At 43.7% G+C, this 12,780-nt stretch overlaps 1 protein-coding gene across 1 annotated transcript in view; it reads right to left on the reverse strand.

The window, feature by feature from the left end:
- HMCN1 (hemicentin 1) overlaps positions 1 to 12,780 on the reverse strand; it is a 325,809-nt gene that overhangs the window by 224,045 nt on the left and 88,984 nt on the right. The window contains exons 10-11 of the mRNA XM_079980967.1: positions 9,138 to 9,259; positions 4,949 to 5,224 (exon numbers count right to left, since the gene is read on the reverse strand). Of these exons, the coding sequence (XP_079837093.1) occupies positions 4,949 to 5,224; positions 9,138 to 9,259 (398 nt within the window). The remainder of the gene's footprint in view (positions 1 to 4,948; positions 5,225 to 9,137; positions 9,260 to 12,780) is intronic.

Below are 12,780 nucleotides of genomic sequence, written 5' to 3' on the forward strand. Positions count from 1 at the left end.
GAGAGTAAAAATGGCCTCCATTTTGTTTTTGATGATCCTGGAGAGGAAGATAGTGGAACCAAAGTTATAGCTGCCCTGTGCTTTCCCCCTTGAAGCAAACTTGCCTTGCAATAGTTAAAAAAGACGATTGGGCTTTTAGTACCTCAGAAACAAAAAAAGCAAACAGGAAAGGTGTGGGGATCTGTTTGCATGAAGTAGCACTCATGTGGTAATTTGAAAGTTCTCAAAGGGTAAATTAACAGTCTCAAATGGCCATTGCTATTGCCTCACCCAAAGTGCTTCCCACAAGGATAAGTGCCATGTAGTTCCTGGTTTCAGAAAATGTAAAGGACCCCTGGACGGTTAAGTCCAGTCAAAGGTGACTATGGGGTTGCGGCGCTCATCTCGCTTTCAGGCCGAGGAAGCCAGAGTTTGTCTACAGACAGCTTTCCAGGAAATGTGGCCAGCAGGACTAAACTGCTTCTGGCGCAACGGGACACCGTGACAGAAACCAGAGCACACGGAAATGCCATTTACCTTCCTGCCGCAGTGGTACCTATTTATCTACTTTCACTGGCGTGCTTTTGAACTGCTAGGTTGGCAGGAACTGGGACAGAGCAATGGGAGCTCACCCTGTCATGCAGATTCAAACCGCCGACCTCCTGATTGGCAAGCCCAAGAGGCTTAGTGGTTTAGACCACAGCACCACCTGCCTCTGATATCATCTGAGCAGGCCTCATTTGGAAGGATTTGCCCAAAGTTGACTAAAAGATAGTTTTTGTTGTTTGTAATTGTGGGGGGGGAAATCATAGCTTATTAAAGGAACATAAATTGTGGCATTTACTCAATATGCAGGTGCAAATGTTTTCTGCACAAATTCTACCACCTCTGAATAAGTGTTTTCTGGCTCTGGGTGCTTGGGTATTGTCAAACACACATCATCTGACACAAATATTATCTATCTTATTCTAAACCCACCACCCCAATACATCTGAGATCTTGTTGGGGTATAAAATACACCCCTAAAAATGTTATTTGGATGAAGGTTAAGCACACTCTATGTACTACTTGAGAATGGAATGTACCCATTTGGAGCATAAGGTCCACCCTGATAAAAATGAAATTGTTTTGGAGCAGAATTTTGGCACAGACTAATGGTTCTGATATCTTGTGAGGCCTTGAGATATTTGATTAGTAAAAGTTATTTATCATCCATTTTGTTCCCTGAAAACTGATAGTTAAAACTGAAATCCATGATACATTTAGCAGTAGGATTGCACATAGTACAAGAATTACAAGAAGATCAACACAGAATTTTCATTTTGATTCGTGTGGTTTTTTAAATTCCACCGCTTGCTTGAAGGAGATCCAAAAGGGCAGAATTAGGCAGATACAATACATTCCCTCCTTATTTATTTCTGCATTGTTCCTGGAATGGAACCTTGTTGAACCAATTCCTAGGAAAAAAGGGTATTTACATAAACACATACAGTACATTTTCCAACAGGAAAACGTTGTCTGGCACATATTACCTTGGATCACACTTCAACAATATGTACTGGATTTTCTGTAGCTCAATGTTAAGTGTTTTGTTGCAATATTCAAGCTTCATTCGTTAGCAGAAGCAAGGCAAACACATTTAGAAAGATTCCAGGCGCAGTACAGCTAAAGCAGAATTTACAGTCAGGAGTTCAAGTGAGGTCTAATTGCATGTTACACTTCTGTTCAGTTTAATAATGCTTAACCACACTAAGGGCTGGAATCCTATGCATGCTTACCTCACTGAACTCAGTGGGACTCGCTTCTGAATACAGAGCATTGCACTGTAAGTTCCATTAAAGGTGAAGTCAGCACTGGGATAGAGAGAGGAGGGATGTGGCAGCAAGGCCGGCATGGTGCAAAGGTGACAGCAGCACCAAACTGGCTCCACCAGAGTGTTTGAACTGTGTTAGCCTTGGCGCTGTGCCCCTCCTGCTCTTTGTCCCGCTATTTAAGATCATTTGTTGTGATTTCCTATCTTTCAACTATAATAATAATACAATAATATTTTATTATTTATACCCCACCAATCTGGCTGGGCTTCCCCAGCCACTCTGGGTGGCTTCCAACAAAATATTTAAATCCAGTAATGCATCAAACATTAAAAGCTTCCCTAAACAGGGCTGCCTTCAGATGTCTTCTAAAAGTCTGGTAGTTCCTTGACATCTGACAGAAGGACGTTCCACAGGGCGGGTGCCACTACTGAGAAGGCCCTCTGCCTGGTTCCCTGTAACTTGCACACTTTTCATTTCATCACCAGACAAAATGTACCCTTCATGAAGCAATGGGGTTTTATGATTTTGCTTATGCAGCACAGAAATCCATTTGGTTACAGATCCCACTAGACCAGTGGTTTTCAACCTGGGGTGCCTTGAATGATGGTCACAAGTGCCGCAGGCAACCCTTGCCTCTGTCCCTCTTTCCTTCCCTCTCTCCTCTGAAATCTTCTCATGTCTCTGCCTCCCAAAAGCCTGCACAGCTGTTTGTTGCAGCAGCCCTGGCTATAGGCTCCCCAGGCGAATGGTGCCTCTGGAGCTGGCCAGGGGGTGCTTCCCAGGCCCCTGTGGGGCAATGTGAGAAGGCGCCTCTCTTTGGGGCAGGGTGGCAGCTCAGAAACCAGGGCAGAAGCTATGGCTGCCCAGAGGACTCCCAAGGAGAGGGGAGAGAAGAGGGGGCTGGGTGAACACTTCACAAGTGAGTGGCTGCCAGCTCTGCAGGCAAGGGCGGACATGACGGGGCTCCTGAGCCCCACAGGGGTGCCGCAGAAAGAATGTACCGTATTTTTCGCTCTATAGGACACACTTTTCCCCCTGCAAAACTGTGTGCATCCTATGGAGCGAATGCAGGCTCCTTGGCTTCAGCGATAGCAACACAAAGCCTCCGAAGTGCAGAGGGAGTGCTCCCTCCGTGCTCTGGAGGCTTCGCATTGCTTTCGCTGAAGCCTGGAGAGCGAGAAGGGATAATATTTTTTTTCTTGATTTCTTGAAGCCTTATGGAGTGAAAAATATGGTAGTTGGTCAAGGGAGCCCTGGACTCAAAAAGGTTGAAAACATCTGTACTAGACACTTAGCATATACAACTGGCCAGAGATGTAGGTCACATGAAGCATAATTATGTATGGCCTGAAATAATAGCAGGATGGCTGGTGTCCCTCCATCCCTCTCTCCAGATGACACCCACAACAAGCTGTTTTAACAGTGCGTACATATTTTGTTTAGGTTTTTTACTTGCTCTTTCACATAGGTAAGTAATTGATCCCAGAAGAGAATGTTTACTAGAAGGATTATAAGTATCCCTTGGTCTTTGCCTCTTCCTCCACAATCCTGCATTTCCTGTGGAAGAGGCAAACTTCAAAAAGGCACTTAATGATCACCATTGAAGCCCGCTGTGAGCAATAATTAGCAACCACAGGGCCTCCAGACATCTTTGTAGATCCACTAATTTAGGAGTGGGTTTGTATTTCAGGATAGCAGCTTTTAAATGAGTAAGGACTGCTCTGAGAGCATTTCCTGTTCCTATAAAGGATGAGAACATAAGAGGAAAGAAAAATGCAGGTATTGAACAAAAGGCTGTAAAGTATGCAGTCTTGGCAAAATATTCGCTTCTCCCCTGACGAACTCCCTTTCAGTTAATAAGAAGGGCTCTGCTGTCAAGCTCGTCCCTTTTTATAGCCAAATATTATTCTTTTAAAATTCCTTTCGAGCTTCCCACTGAAAAAGGCAGCTGTGTCCTATTTTGATTTCTGAGCCTTTTCATTTTGTTAAAATAAAACTGATAAAAGCAGACAACTTCTTGGACAAGGGCAGAATGCACGCACAGTAAATGGGGGGGGGGCGGACAGAACTGAATTACAAAGATTGTCCTACGATCCATCGTATGGAGCCTCCATTTTACAGAATCATAGAATTATAGAGTTTGAAAGGACTTACAGGGTCATCTGGTCCAACCCCTGCAATGCAGGAATCACAACTACTTTATATTTTTAAAAGAGAAGGCTGTGAATGTCTATACTTTCAATATCGCCATCAGCGCTTGGGGGAAAAGTAGAAAGATAGAATATACGTAAGATTTTTTAAATCGCACATATAAGTTGGAGGAATGCAGAAAAACACTATCTGAGCTTATCAAATCACACAAAAAGCCGCAGTGCCGCGGAGGCAGAAAAGAAGACATCAAAAGAAAGTGGGGGAATAATTATTATTATTATTGATTTATATACCACTCTTTATCAGGGCATTAGAAACACATTGCAAAACATCAATAATAAAAACATAATAATAAAAATACAAATACTGACAGACAGTCAAGTAATAAAATAGTTAATAACAGCGTTCTTCCCTACACTTTCACAGGCCACAGATTATTTAATAGCCATAAGGTAAAGGTAAAGGGACCCCTGACCATTAGGTCCAGTCGTGGCCGACTCTTGGGTTGCGGCGCTCATCTCGCTTTACTGGCCGAGGGAGCCAGTGTACAGCTTCCGGGTCATGTGGCCAGCATGACTAAGCCGCTTCTGGCGAACCAGAGCAGCACACGGAAACACCGTTTACCTTCCCGCCAGAGCGGTACCTATTTATCTACTATCTACCTATTTATCTATTTATCTACTTTAACATGCTTTCAAACTGCTAGGTTGGCAGGAGCAGGGACTGAGCAACGGGAGCTCACCCCATCACAGGGATTTGAACCGCTGACCTTCTGATAGGCAAGTCCAAGAGGCTCAGTGGTTTAGACCACAGCGCCACCCGTGTCCTAATTAACAACCATAGGCCTGGGTAAAGAGGAATGTTTTTGCCTGGGGTCTAAAGGCATGCCATGATGGCACCAGGTGAGCCTCTCTGGGGAGAGCATTCCACAATCAGGAAAAGAAGTGGCATGTTGTCTTTTTTTTATTTCAAAAATGGGGAAGAGGAGAACATTTTCCTGTTACCTTGCACTGTGAGGAATACAGAAGCCACAGTGGAGCCACCTTCGTTGGAAGCCAAGCAACTGTACTCGCCGGCATCCGAGAGTTTGACCGCCTTGACTTCCAGTGAGAGGTTGCTCATCATTCGGACTCTAGAGGGCTCAAGCAGCTTGAGGTCTCTGTTGTTTCTGTTCCAAGTGAGATTGTAGCGCACTGTGCTCACGGTTAAGCATGTCAACACGGCTCGATTGCCAGGAGTGACGGTGACGTTATTAGGAACCTGTACGATAGGTGGAGGTTCTGCAGAGAGTAAAACAAGAATAGGGAATTTTTTTCACAAGTTCAATACACCAGGAAAGAGAAGGCAAAGCAGTGATTAGCATACTTTTCCATGTATAAGATTAGGGGTTTTTTTACTTTAAAATAATGTTAAAAGGGGGGAGTCTTATATATGGGGGCAATCTCCTCCCATTTTCTTAATTTTGAGTCCCCCAATATAGGGGGTGTCTTATACATGGGGCCGTGTTATACACAGAAAAATACGGTAATTACTTGTTCAGGGGGAAACAGGATTATGTTTCATCCCAACATGTTCATGTGGCTGGGGAAACCCAGCCAGATGGGTGGGTAATAAATTATTATTATTATTATTATTATTATTATTATTATTATTATTAGTGGTGGTGGTGGTGCAGTTCTTAAGGATGGATTACAGAGGAGACTAAGCATGCCATGGAACAGGGCTCCAGGCAAATGGATCCAGTGAGAGTATAATTGTCTGAGAACAGATCTTCATTTTGTTGGTAATCCACATGGAATAAAAACCAAGCCCTTGTGCAGAAAACGATTTTTGCAAGTGTTTCTCTTATTTGTTATTCCCTTGAAAGGGAAAACATATTTCTTGCCATGCATCTTTAAAAATGTCAGAATATGAGCTCCACATCCCCACATCCTGGATTTAATGATGGATGAAGGTTTCATATCTTAGATTTTTAGTCCTATTCCTCTACTGATGTTGGGGGAAGGAGGGTTGGGGGAAGACAACAACTCATTCTTCTCATTCCCAACCCTCAAATTAGGAATGTTAGAAAAACTCTTAACATGCTGTGCAAATAAAACAGCATTTCCCTTACAAAATATGCGCTTTATCAATGGGCATACATTATTTGGAGACCAGAGCCAGCATTCTTGACACAGTTTTATACTTCCTTAGAGCACGATTTGGAAATCATTTTCAACTACCCTTTACATTTTTATGAATAGCACAGAACAACAGCTGGGTCGCTTCTAGGCAAATCTTCCTCACATTCAGAGCAAGCTGTCATAGGTAGTAAAAGTACATGAGTTAACAAGCCATAGGACATTTTCAGCTTTAATATTGCAAGGGTTGGGGAATAAATGCTTCAAATGTTTGTTCTTTCTGCCATGGTGGAATGTTGACCGGATTTCAGCCATTTCATATAATTAAGGCAGTGTTTCCCAACCTTGTGCCTCCAGCTGTTTTTGGACTACAATTCCCATCATCCCTTGCCACTGGTCTTGCTAGTCAGGGATGATGGGAGTTGTAGTTCAAAAACAGCTGGAGGCACAAGGTTGGGAAACACTGAATTAAGGGCAAGAATAATTTCTGATCCATTGTGTCAGAGAGTCCAATAAAATATAAAATATAAGTTGGGAAGAAAGATTATCCTGGGAGAGTGGCAAGGGTATATATCTAGCTCTTGGTTTCTAGTTTTAGTTACGAAAACAAAAGAAATCTGTAAAAACTTTATTATTTCACATTCATTCTTTCTTATGAGTTGCCTTTAGAAAGATTTACAGTTCCTAAAACTAAACAGAGCCTGTAAAGACACAGGAATGTTCATGCCAGCACTGATTTACAAGTCCACATTTATCTTTGCATAACAGAGTTCCTTTGACTCTGAATTCTTCCGAGACATTTATAGACATTTCGACCAAATGTTAAAACTCCCGTTGAACAATATTGAGCTGACCTTGCCTCTTTGACTATTATATTTGGAGTCAATGTGGTTTTTTTTTAACTGTTAAACTTATTTTCTTTGTTGGTTGAGAAATCGTATATCATATAATGAAAGCCTCAATCCTATGGTTGCTTTCAGAACACCTCCTTATTTATTTGTTGTTGTTGTTTAGTCGTTTCCAACTCTTTGTGACCCCATGGACCAGAGCACGCCAGGCACTCCTGTCTTCCACTGCCTCCCGCAGTTTGGTCAAACTCATGCTGGTAGCTTCAAGAACACTATCCAACCATCTCGTCCTCTGTCGTCCCCTTCTCCTTGTGCCCTCCATCTTTCCTAAACTTAAGGGTCTTTTCCTGGGAGTCTTCTCTTCTCATGAGGCGGCCAAAGTATTGGAGTCTCAGCTTCAGGATCTGTTGTTCCAGTGAGCATTCAGGGCTGATTTCCTTAAGAATGGATAGGTTTGATCTTCTTGCAGTCCATGGGACTCTCAAGAGTCTCCTCCAGCACCATAATTCAAAAGCATCAATTCTTCGGCGATCAGCCTTCTTTATGGTCCAGCTCTCACTTCCATACATCACTACTGGGAAAACCATAGCTTTAACTATACGGACCTTTGTTGGCAAGGTGATGTCTCTGCTTTTTAAGATGTTGTCTAGACAGCATCCTTATTTATAGTGATATTCATTTAATGTATCTGGAATTATATGCAAGGGTAAAAAAATAGCCTTCATCGATATATGGTTCACTGAAGTGGTTAAACTTCTGAATGTTGACTGAGTGGATATTCCTGCAAACAATTACTGTACCTTCCAGCAAACAGGCAGGTTCTGGTTCTCAAACAGGGAAGTTACCATACTAAAGAAGTCCAGCAGGAGAACCAGATTTTAGTGAGCCAAGAAATGGTTTCTCAACCTATTTCCTGTCAATGAGTATAATGCATGGGGCAGGACAGGCACCCATTGATGTCACTCCTTACATGAAGATTTCAACTTCACGCCAGACAAGGATCCCGGTTAAGGTGGCCAAAGAAACAGCTGCTCTGGAGGAATTATCACATGTGATCTGAAACAGCCATCTAAAATAAGTATACCTTAGGTCCTCAACAACCGGTGTTCAGAAGCATCACGAATCTGAACATATGGAGGGAAGTTCAGCTAACAGAGCTAATAGCTATTGCATTTGCAAGTTCCTGTGGGGGATGAAGTTTTCATAACGATCAATTTATGTTGTGATCTGCAGAGATGCCCACCACCTAGGAGAGGTGATTGCTCAAGCAAAGGGAGGCAATAAATAAATAAATGTCAGCACCTTGGAGAGAGATTAAGGTGTGGGTTTCAGGACCACGGATAGTGCTCCTGCAGCAGAGAGGCTAAATGTAAATACAGTGGTACCTCGGATTAAGAACTTAATTCATTCTGGAGGTCCGTTCTTAACCTGAAACTGTTCTTAACCTGAAGCACCACTTTAGCTAATGGGGCCTCCTGCTGCCACCATGACACCGTTGCACAATTTCTGTTCTCATCCTGAAGCAAAGTTCTTAACCCGAGGTACTATTTCTGGGTTAGCGGGGTCTGTAACCTGAAGCGTCTGTAACCCGAGGTACCACTGTACAGTGGTACCTCGGTTTAAGAACAGCTCCCTTTATGAACAATTCGGTTTATGAACTCCGCAAAACCAGAAGTAGTGTCCCAGTTTGCGAACTTTACCTCGGTCTAATGAATGGAAGCTGAACAGTGGAAGGGCACCGGCGGCGGGAAGTCTCATTAGGGAAAACGCACCTTGGTTTAAGAACGGTTTCAGTTTAAGAACGGACTTCCGGAACGAATTAAGTTCGTAAACCAAGGTACCACTGTATATAAGCAGGATCCTGAAGGAACTGGCAGAGTTTTATATCAGGGGGTGGGAATTAATTAGCTGGAGACCTCCCCCCACAGTTCTGCCTCCTGGCCTGATCCAGCAGGGATTTCCTTGTGTTCTTATAATTCGCCTAATTCTATTTTTCAAAGGCTGTCTAAGACAGTGGCCATGGCTGCATCCCGCAGTAGTGAGTTTCGTTAAGTTAAGTAATTACGCAGTCGTCCAAGCAGTCCTTTATCTTTTGTTGGGTTGCATATTGGCTACACAACCTGGAATTCATTAAAATGTCATCAGGTTTGTTTTGCAGAATCAAATCTCCACAAATCGGGAGTGAAATGGATCCCTCTGGAAATGAGATAGTAAACGTCACTAACCTGACACGTCCAGAAATGTCTGTGCACGGCCGGTTCCTGCGCTGCTGCTGGCAATACATTCGTAGTAACCCTCATCCAGCAGAGACACCTTAGCGATCTCCCAGTTCACATTAGCAGAGTCTCTGTAATAAATAATAATAATAATAATAAACAACACTGGGATTCACCTAATGAGCCCTGTCAGTGGAAGCGCAGTGTAGGGTCTTCCACGCAGGCAATGGGACTTCCCCTGCTCCTCTCACTTGCCCCTTGAAATTGTCTTTGCAGGATTGGGAGAATCCCAGACCAGCACAGAGGGAGATGAGTGGGTGTCAGGAACATGGCCCCCCAGAGCACAGGGGAAGAGTTAGACTCAGAAACTGAACTAAGTGAACAAGGGACCAACTCTGCAGACGAGAGATGGTCGAGAAAGGATAGTTTGACCCCCCCTTCCTGGGGAAAACTCAGTTAGATCTCAAGGAGAGGAAGAGTTGGAAGGCAGCCAGAGAGTTGCTAGACAATCAGTAGATAAGCAGAGGTCTGAGTCTTTGTAGAGTGGAAGTGGGGAGGGGGCAGGCCAGCCTCTCGATTCCCGTTCTAGGCGACTGGATAAGATCAGAGGGCAACGGAAGGGAAAGAGGGGAAAGGTGGGAGTTTGGCATCCTTCTTGCTGCGGGAGGGTGAAGATTCAGACTGACCAACTATCATAAATGCAAACAGGCAAGAAGCCGTGCTCTGGATGTGTTTTTTGGAAATAAACGTACATAAAACTGCCAGAGAGTCATTACTTCTTATCGGGGTTGGCTTGCCTGCCAGAGATCATTACAGTGGGGATGGTTCTGTCCGGCAAACTGGCATTCTTGTTCATCACAGCACAATATAGAATTCCATCCCGTATAAATGATTTGCAATGAAGGATAAAGAAGTTAGGCTGTAGTTTATAAACCTCCATCCCTTCCCCACTGCAGTTACAATGTTGAGCTGTGGCTGTGGGTATCTGTACCCTAAACTAGTCCAGGAGGAACTGGAGACTGAAGCCCGAGAACAACAGGAGAAGCTACTGCTCTATAGGCCAGATACAAGTAGAGTTTCCGCTCTATAGACCAGATCCTGGTATTTATACTCAAGGCTTAGGACAGCCCAGTGGCTCCATCCTGTTTGCCAGTTCTACATGACGTATTTTTAATCTTTGTTGGAAGGCGCCCAGAGTGGCTGGGGAAACCCAGCCAGATGGGTGGGATACAAATAATAAATTATTATATAGGTAAAGGTACCCCTGACCATTAGGTCCAGTCATGACCGACTCTGGGGTTGTGTGCTCATCTCACTCTATAGGCCGAGGGAGCCGGCGTTTGTCGGCAGACAGCTTCCAGGTCATGTGGCCAGCATGACTAAGCCGCTTCTGGTGAACCAGAGCAGCACACGGAAATGCCGTTTACCTTCCCGCCGGAGCGGTACCTATTTATCTACTTGCACTTTTGACGTGCTTTTGAACTGCTAGGTTGGCAGGAGCAGGGACCGAGAAACGGGCGCTCACCCCGTCGCAGGGATTCAAACTGCCGACCTTCTGATCGGCAAGTCCTAGGCTCTGTGGTTTAACCCACAGTGCCACCCACGTCCCAAATTATTATATATTATTATATTATTATTACACTACCAATATTTCTCCAAATTGGGTTCCCAGCTGTTGTTGGACTGTAACTCCCATAATCCCAGACCACTGGGTTCTGCTAGCTGGGGATGGTGGGAGTTGTGGGCTAGCAACAGCTGGGGACCCATGTTTGAGAAACACTGCACCTCTGTAGCCAACTGATGGGGAGAAAAGGTTGGATTGGGAAGTGGAGCAAGGCCAGCTGGGGACCTGAACTCTTAGCTTCCATTTAAAAAAAAAAAAAAGCATCAAAAGATATAAGCCAAAATCTGAATGCCCATGCCCCAAAATTTCTGTGAATAATCAGTTTCTGCCAATAAATTGTATGCACGTTCTCATGCATGGCCCCCAATCCACATACATGAGGAAATCCTGAAGGCATCCCTGAACCATAGTCCTAAACTTCCACCCACAGGTAAACCCCTGTCACAAAGTGACCCACGATAACCGCAGAGAGAAAAATGCAAAGCTTCCTTCACAGAATAAAACAGTTTGGGCTACAATGCAAAGAAGGAAAACCAAATTAAAGAAATAATGATGGAACTCAGTTTGCAGCACGGGGAATATATAATTATACCAATGCAAAGTGTGATCATCTGATGCTGTGCTAATCATTTGCGCTAAAACGCTGGTTAGAACAAGAAGAGTTTGGATTTGATATCCCGCTTTATCACTACCTGAAGGAGTCTCAAAGCGGCTAACATTCTCCTTTCCCTTTCTCCCCCACAACAAACACTCTGTGAGGTGAGTGGGGCTGAGAGACTTCAAAGAAGTGTGACTGGCCCAAGGTCACCCAGCAGCTGCATGTGGGGGAGCGGAGACTCAAACCCGGTTCACCAGATTACGAGTCTACTGCTCTTAACCACTACACCACACTAGCACATTGGTTAGCTGTTATGCATGGCATTTCTTCTGCTCCTGCTGAAAACTTTTTGAAGTTTTCAATCTACAGTAGTACCTCACTTTAAGAACAGCCCTGTTTACAAACAATTCGGTTTGCAAGCTCCGCAAAACTAGTGTCCCAGTTTGCAAACTTTACCTCGGTCTAAGAACGGAATCCAAACAGTGGAAGGGCACTGGCGGCGGGAGGCCTCATTAGGGAAAGCACGCCTCGGTTTAAGAATGGTTTCAGTTTAAGAACAGACTTCCGGAACGGATTAAGTTCGTAAACCGAGGTACCACTGCAGTGTTACGGCTACATTGATGCTAGCTGAGAAGTGATTGCCAAAATTTAAAGACATCATTTAAATATTATCAAGCATACCCACTTCGGGGAACTGCAAAAGTAAAGCACAGTCATGCTTAATTTAATATCTAGCACAACATTACATGATTACTACAGTATATCTAACCGCTGCCCATAGTATTTTATATGTGTTATAAACTTTGTAAAGGGCTTGCTGTGCCCACACTATTAAAATGTTATGTCTGCCTTCATCCTAAATCAAGGGAGACTAGTATACTATGGAACTTGATCAATCCTTTTAAAACACATACGTAACTGCAAGCTCTCCATGCAAGAGGAGAAAAGCCAATGTAAATCTCATTACTTAAGATGCAGCTCTTAGTCAGTAACCCTTGGCTTGAAGATTATTTTGTGAAAGCATCAACATATTCTGCTCTGTTCCACAGTCATGTAACAAGAGATGGGGGAAATTAAGAGAAAAAAAACAAGCAATTTGGTCATTAAAGTTTGAGACCCAAATTACTGAACTGGTGAAGTATGTGCCTGCAATGACTTAATGGAACTTCATGAAAAAGATTATGTGATAAAACTGACAGCAGTTTACAGGACAGCATTACAGGAATCCAGCCTGCTAATTGATTAATTATATAGGGTGGAATTCTATGTCACACTATTACAAATGTTCCCTCTGCACAAGCATGTCAGCTTGCCAAACAGAATGATACCCTCAAAAGAATGTGGGCCACACACTTTCTACATTTTGGAAGTAGAAAAAACTACAGTGGTGCCTCGCAAGACGAAAAGAATCCGTTCCGCGAGTCTCTTCG

This window comes from Podarcis cretensis, assembly GCF_951804945.1.
Source record: "Podarcis cretensis genome assembly, chromosome: 6".
Lineage (NCBI taxonomy): Eukaryota > Metazoa > Chordata > Lepidosauria > Squamata > Lacertidae > Podarcis > Podarcis cretensis.